This window comes from Bufo gargarizans, unplaced genomic scaffold, assembly GCF_014858855.1.
Source record: "Bufo gargarizans isolate SCDJY-AF-19 unplaced genomic scaffold, ASM1485885v1 fragScaff_scaffold_311_pilon, whole genome shotgun sequence".
In the NCBI taxonomy this organism is placed as follows: domain Eukaryota; kingdom Metazoa; phylum Chordata; class Amphibia; order Anura; family Bufonidae; genus Bufo; species Bufo gargarizans.
In genome coordinates, this window is record NW_025334088.1 from 90,820 (window position 1) to 98,920 (window position 8,101).

Here is an 8,101-nt window from a genome sequence, read left to right on the forward strand (position 1 = left end):
GAATACCTTGGGGTGTCTTCTTTCCGAAATGGGGTCATTTGTGGGGGTTTTCTACTGTCTGGGCATTGTAGAACCTCAGGAAACATGACAGGTGCTCAGAAAGTCAGAGCTGCTTCAAAAAGCGGAAATTCACATTTTTGTACCATAGTTGTAAACGCTATAACTTTTACCCAAACCATTTTTTTTTTACCCAAACATTTTTTTTTTTATCAATGACATGTAGAACAATAAATTTTGCGAAAAATTTATATATGGATGTCGGTTTTTTTGCAAAATTTTACAACTGAAAGTGAAAAATGTCATTTTTTTTGCCAAAAAATCGTTAAATTTCGGTAAAATTCATTTGGGTGGAAGTTGCATGACCGAGCAATAAACGGTGAAAGTAGTGTAGTGCAGATGTGTAAAAAGTGGCCTGGTCATTAAGGGGGTTTCAGCTAGCGGGGTTGAAGTGGTTAAAGTGCGTATTTCCTGCTGGTGAAACTCAGAAGAAAATTACAAAGGTACCATTTGAATCATGGTGTGCTAGAGAGCCATGTAAGTGGTGTACAATGTCATATTTTGGTGACGGACTCCCTTTAAATAAGGTCAGCAAGTGAGGGGAGAGCTCAGACCGAAATGTCTTATAGTAAAGTCCTTAAAACTATCCGGCCCTGGGGATTGGCCTGTGGGGAGAGCTTTAGTCATGTCCGTTAGCTCCTCATCAGTAATGAGGTTGTCCAATGAGGTAGCCACCTCCAGTGTCAGTGAAGGTAGCTTATAGGAGGACGGGAAATCCCGGATAGGGGATTTATGGCAGCTTCCCTCAGTTGGGCGCGGGTCTCCACAAGCTCCTGAAGGAGAGAGAGACTTGGCTTAACAAGTAATCGAGATTGGAGGAAGTAGATTCATGCTGTAAGTTCTCAGACCTGTAAGGTTCTATGCTTTTTAAGGCGTGATGCCAGCACGGCGCAGTGCATTGGCCACACATAACTGCTAAGTGAGCCTTCCAAAGCGCAGCCACGGAGGAGACCAAACCAGCGTTTTTCTAAAGAACGTGGAGAACGCAAGTGGACAGAAATTTTAGCAATGAATCGTTAAGGTGTCAGTGGCAGGTGCGTTGAGGTGTGGGTTGACATGATAATGATAGAGTAAGGGTAACGGGCGTGATCTGACCAGGAAATGGGCACAACGGACACACTGCACATCATCTTCAAAGTCAGAGCATTGCCGAAAAATTGTCTATCCGAGTGTGGAGATTATGAAGGGGGGTGTAGACATTCTACCAGAGGGGCTGAAATGTTGACCATAAGAACTTCTATAAGTTATCCATCGCCGTTATCATTGCTTCAATTCTTCGCTATTTTTGTAACCATTTTGTTTACTGTTCATTTTTGTAACATTCTAATTGGCTTAATTAAATTACCCTGCTACAAAATATACATATTCAATGTTTTTATTTTGTTTTATTCATATAATATTTTTTATAATAATCTGTGGTTGTCACATCCTCATCACTAGCCCCTTAAAATAACTTCCAGAATTGAGGTCATAGTTGGCACTTCCTGAAACAGTGGTGCTACTGCCCTAACATGGCCACTGATGGAGCAGGTGACCAACCTGTCAATCAGCAGCAATCACTGCACATGCGCTAGTTTCCCAGCCCATACACAGTGATATTCAATGGAGGCTGCTGATAGACTGGTCTAGTCACAAATCCCTCCATAAGTAACCATGTTCAGAACGGGAGAGCCATAAAAGCAGTGAGGCCAATTGGAGTACAGAAGTGGCATCGGTATAATAATAAGGACTTCAGAGCAGATCTTCTAAAGACATTATATTAGCAAGTGACTATTTTCAGCACAGGAAAATAAAGAGAAGCCAAATCTGTAACATCTTAGTACAGGGATGCCCAACCTGCAGCCCTCCAGAGGTTGCAAAACTATAACTCCCAACATGCCCTGATAGCTATAGGCTCTCTGGGCATACAGGGAGTTGTAGTTTTGCAACAGCCGGAGAGCTGAAGGTTAGCCATCCCTGTCTTAGTATATTTCTTGAGTGTGAGATGAAAGTGGAGAACCCAGATGAAAGTGGAGAACACAGACGGAAAATACAAACTCCATGTAGATGCTGTCCTTAGATTCAAACCTAGAGTCCCAGCGCTGCTAACAATTCTTCTAATCCATCACCTTTATATACTGTATGAATAAAGATCACTTATCAATATGTCCATATATGTATGTTACATAAAGGTCTCCATAGGGTGTTCTTCCCCTTACACTTTGTCCCCCTGGAGTTTCCCGGTTGGAGGTATGAATACAGTAAGAAGAAGCAAGATTCATGGGGACAATTCATCGTCATTGCTCTGACAGTAAATAAAGCTGTTTCATGAATAAAGTCCTATTTTTCGCATAACATTTCCCTCATTCCTAACAGAATTATATGGTTTATTTTCTGTGTGAATAAGATAAGGAGTTTCAACATTTATTTTTCTTCTAAAAAAAAATCCTATACAAAACATCAACATTGGTTCTCTCCTGTGTGAATTCTTTCATGTAGAACAAGATTTGATTTGTTTGTAAAACATTTCCCACATTCTAAGCATGAATATGACTTCTCTCCTGTGTGAATTCTCTCATGTCTTGCAAGATCTGATTTCTGAGTAAAACATTTCCCACACTCTGAACATGAATACGGTTTCTCTCCTGTGTGACATCTCTCATGTCTAGCAAGCTGTGACTGGTTTGTAAAGCATTTCCCACATTCTGAACACGAATATGGCTTCTCTCCAGTGTGACATCTCTCATGAGTAACAAGACTTTGTTTTTTTGTAAAACATTTCCCACACTTTAAACAGGAATATGGCTTCTCCCCTTTGTGACTTTTCTCATGTGTAACAAGACTTGATTTCTGGGTAAAGCATTTTCCACATTCTGAACATGAATACGGCTTACGTCCTGTGTGACTTCTCTCATGTCTAGCAAGATGTGACTGATTGGTAAAGCATTTCCCACAATCTGAACATGAATATGGCTTCTCTCCTGTGTGAATTCTTTTATGTTTAACAAGAGTTGCATTTTGTGTAAAACATTTTCCACATACAGTACATGAATACGGCTTCTCTCCTGTGTGGCTTCTCTCATGAGTTACAAGAGATGATTTATTTATAAAACATTTTCCACATTCTGAACATGAATATGGCTTCTCTCCTGTGTGAATTCTCTGATGCATATGAAGTTCTGATTTACTTATAAAGCATTTTCCACATTCTGAACATAAATAAGGCTTTTCTCCTGTGTGAATTCTCTGATGCACAATAAGCTCTGATTTACTTATACAACATTTGCCACATTCCGAACATGAATACGGCTTCTCTCCTGTGTGAATTCGCTCATGTTTAACAAGACTTGATTTATCTCTAAACGATTTCCCACATTCTGAACATGAATAAGGCTTTTTTCCAGTGTGAATTCTCTCATGTTTAACAAGACTAGATTTACTTATAAAGCATTTCCCACATTCTAAGCAGGAGTATGACTTCTCTCCTGTGTGAATTCTCTCATGTGTAATCCAATCTGATCTATATCTAAAACATTTTTCACACAGTGAACATGTATATGGCTTCTCTCCTGTGTGAATTCTCTCATGTATAACAAGACATGATTTACTTGTAAAGCATTTACCACATTCTGGACATGAATACGAATTATCTCCTGTATGAATTATGTGATGTCTAACAAGCTGTGATTTGTGTGTAAAGCATTTCTCACATTCTGAACATGAATACGGCTTCTCTCCTGTGTGAATTCTCTTATGCTGATCAAGATTTGATTTCTTGGTAAAACATTTTCCACATTCTGAACATAAATATGGCTTCTCTCCTTTGTGACTTCTCTTATGTTCCTCAAGGCTTGATTTAATGGTAAAACATTTTCCACATTCTGAACATGAATATGGCTTCTCTCCTTTGTGACTTCTCTTATGTTCCTCAAGGCTTGATTTAATGGTAAAACATTTTCCACATTGTGTACATGAATATGGCTTTTCTCTTCTGTGACTTCTTCTGTGTACAGAAAGTTCTAAATTATATCTAAACTGTTTTCCACATTCCACACATTGAAATCTTTTACCACCTTTCCGCCCAGTAGTTGTGGTAACAAACTGTGTTTGGTCAGGAGAAGGTTCCTGATGATTGGGTGGATTATATGATGGATCTGCACTGTTAAGTTCTGGATGTACATTGCAGGTAACAAGGTTTTCTAGTGAAGAGAACTGCATCATATCCTGATCTTCTTTATAATCTAGAGATAACAGGATGTTTCCTCCAGGCTTCTTACAGGGATTTTCTGTAAGGATTAAAAAAAGGATTTTATGATTTCATCTTCAAACAACAAAGGGAATACATTTATAAAATTCCAATGAGGCCAGATTCACATGAGCTTGTTATGGACATATTATCCATCCATAATACAAGCATATGGCCTGGCCACGTGTTTAACTGACCCAAACCCACAGCATCATAGTTGTCACGCACAAGAACCGCCCCGTCACGCGACTCGGGTGCGACTGCCAAGGGTCGATCTATTTCACGCACGTAATCTCTCGCGCCCCTACACACAGGCCTCAGATTGAGCCTCGATCACACCCTGACACAGCATCTCATGCACCCCAACACGCTGCCACCATCTATTACATTAAAATCAATACACCGATTAATTAAAGGCTCATAGAAAACCCCACAGCGCCCCACTCGCAAGCAGGCTTACAGTGGCACAGGCCACACGTATAGCAATTACATGGTAACGCAAACTGCACTTATACACTTAAAAAATGGAGGTCACTGGGCTCGTTCAGGGCACAAGGCAAAACAATTAGCGATGGGCTTTAATGTAGTAAAGGTACAGTACTTAGTTACAAAAAGTTAAAAGAAATAAGACATACATTAACGTGCACAAAACAGTATAAAAATAAAAGGATAAAAAGCAGAAAGGTTCTTACTCATCGAATTGTGTGGTCAGAGTTCCTTCTGGTTTCCAGGGACAGGAGGAAAGTGGAGCACAACCCAATCTTGATCAGATCCCCAAATTGAGTCAAAGAAATGTTCCCAATAGTTCATTTTATATCCCCATTCGGCAGAGGGTGGAGCTGAGAGGAGTCTCCGTCCTATTCTGTCCCAGCCTTCTGGGATGGCCCTCATTACCTGTGCACGTTCCACCTCTCTACTCAGCTGGCAGACATGAAATATTATTAAAACATGGCTTCTCGTCCACACTAATGGATATTCAAGACCCAACATGTTTTAATAATGTATATTATATCCGGCTCATCATTTTTATACCACACATGACCGGTGTGGTTGTCCCATAAGGTAAGATACTGGTTATGTGGGAATGCTGGCAATCAGGGATGGGATGTTTAGACCCCCTACAATGCCCACATCACACGGAATGCAATGATCACAATTATAAATACGTGAGTTGTACCAGAGATGAGTTATTGCTTCTGAGATATTTTCTTCATCTGCTGGCACTGTATTGAGAAGCTGCTGGACCCCTGCTGGTGAGGGTCCATGCTGTCTGAGTGTCTGCATTTCCAGGAACCACCTTCATCACCACTTGCAAAGGGCCAGTTTTTTTAACATTCAGGTGATAAACTGAGTTCCTCCAAGAGTCAGTGCGTATTCCATCTGCAGGCCCAGGATGGAACGGCACGTACAATCACAGAATGGCATGAACATAGATGGGATCACACGACAGGTATAAAACATACACAGATAATAAAAGTTATGAGAATTGTTGTCCATTTCTCACAATAGTGGTTTATGATGCTGCTAGTTCATGTCAGTTCAATCCGCAGTCAGCCGGGGACATGTTCACATAATATGGATGGATAATATGTCCATAACATGCTCATGTCAATCCAGCAGAAGGCTGCAAACACACATGTAGATTTAGATATAGTTGTGATTCCTTTTCTTTGTATTTGCCGTGGAATCCAGAAATCAAAGTAGAGAAGAAAAAAACACAACAGAAATGACAGGAGGAATGGTGAATTCAGGTAGTCTGTTCCTCCACCGGAACAGACTGCAGGAGTTAAAACGGTAGATGTCAACAGAGCCAAACTCTGCTGCCCTGACCTTAGCCTGACCCTGACTACAGTTTTACCTGATCTCTTGGTGCTTCACTTTGGTGTCTCTTGACTCCCATGGAACAAACGTTAATTGAACTGAGGCAACTCCAAGGGGTTAATGACCTGGTGGTTCCCCTTAAGTGAAGTCCAGATCCCAGTGCAGGGGTTAAAGGGTGAATACAAGGCAGGTCACAAAATGTAACCCTAAGCCAAATCCGTTCGTGGCACAGCGAATCCACATCAGCCTGATACTTACAGAGTCAAGACAGAAGTGGCCCCTTATCAGCACAGATTGTGAAGCTTTAATGGTTAAACTGAGTTTCCTCAGATCTCGGCCATTAGTGCAGCAGTTCGCCGCAGTTGCTGCCCCCAAAACCTGATGCTGAGCCGAGTGTCCAGCCTGGACCATGAGAGGATGGAAAGAAGATCCTGGAGAGGATGTCTATGTGCAGTCACATCTCCCTCCGCTCCTGCACATAACACAGGGGTCACTGCCCGGAGTGCTACTTTACTGAAGCTCTGAGGTGGAGCCTCACCTGAAGAAACCTCCCAACTCCCTTCCTCCATTCATTATTCCATACCTGTGGTCACATGGACTGGAATGTCCTCCTTCTCCTCACTCTTACACGGGGGATCGCCCATCATCCGCTCTTCTTCATCCTCCACTTTAATATCAGTCACATCTTCCCCCTGATTTGTCATCTGTAACAATTCAGGACAATACAGCAGACAGGTGGGAAATCTAACAGATCCACATAAGAGACCCCCACCATCTATGACCCCTCTATGACTGCAGGATCCCCCTATATAGATGTGTATAGGGCTCAGCTCCATCTACCTGAGGGTTCTCTGGGAGCTTCTCCTCTGGACAGTCCTGGGAATACAGGGGACATCTCTCGGGGGGATTTCCTTCTACGAGTCCATCTGTAGGAAACACACAGGGACAGGAGAGATTATTACTGTACATGTGATGATGAGATGATGGAAGTAGTCTCCAGGTGACCCATGACAGACCCCCCCGTGCTTACACTGCTGATCTCCCAATAAATCCGTCTCCTCTTCTGCTTCATCTTTAGCCTCAGCCTTAATATCCATCAGATTTTCATCCTGAACAAGAGACAAAAATATTATTCTTACTGGAAACTGATTTTTCCTGAACTCACCTGACCAGGAGATTAAACGTGGCAATGAATAATACAACTTACAACTCTAGATCTTCACAAGTGGTGGCAGCAGTAGGATCACCTATCTCCAGAGAGCATACTGGGAAAGTTACCGAGCTGTGACTTGGCAGAGAAGATTTTATAAGAGTCTGAAAAAGGAGGAGCCATTTGATCCAGGTGAGAACTGGAGTGGTTGCGGGAGGAAAACCGTGCAACCCTAATATGTTTGGTCAAGTGGGACCAGGAACACCCACAGGAGGAGGTCAGGTCAGATGAGGAGGTAGGCAGCTCCGAGGAGGAACCACAGCCTAGGACAGCCACCCAGACGGCAGAGGATTGGCCGACTGAGATGGGACGGAACCTGGCCATGCTAGGAGTGTGTGCCACAGAGATCGAGTGGGTGGTGGTGGTAAGAAAATACCTTGGTGTGCAGATGACAATGGCTAACAGGAGAGAGGGGCCCACACCATTAAGTTACTGGGACAAATCCCGATTTTTGCACCTCTGATATAGATGACCTGCTCCAGTTATTTGAGAACATTTACTTGCTGCCTGAGGTTTCAGTGGGTGAATCGGGAGCAGGTGTTACCATGGAGGCCAGTGAGACCCATAGACCAACGAGGGGAGACATTTTGGGGATTTTGACCTCTGCAAAAAGGGGAGGGTCTTAAGGTTTCCAAATAGGGCCTGTAATGGGGCTAGGGGGGTGAACCTGCCATAACTGTGAACATGTGGGACATTTCTCCCAGGAATGCTGGGAATGTTTCGGCCCAAACTTTTCCTGTCCCCAACCTGTGAACACTGTTGTAATATGGTTGAAATGCAGAGGGAGA

At 42.6% G+C, this 8,101-nt stretch overlaps 1 protein-coding gene across 1 annotated transcript in view; it reads right to left on the minus strand.

Annotated features, from left to right (window-relative positions):
• Positions 1 to 1,427: 1,427 nt before the first annotated feature.
• LOC122922383 (zinc finger protein 850-like) overlaps positions 1,428 to 8,101 on the minus strand; it is a 21,962-nt gene continuing 15,288 nt past the window's right edge. Inside the window, exons 4-6 of the mRNA XM_044272974.1 lie at positions 7,066 to 7,212; positions 6,687 to 6,738; positions 1,428 to 4,322 (exon numbers count right to left, since the gene is read on the minus strand). Of these exons, the coding sequence (XP_044128909.1) occupies positions 2,497 to 4,322; positions 6,687 to 6,738; positions 7,066 to 7,212 (2,025 nt within the window). The 3' untranslated portion in view covers positions 1,428 to 2,496. The remainder of the gene's footprint in view (positions 4,323 to 6,686; positions 6,739 to 7,065; positions 7,213 to 8,101) is intronic.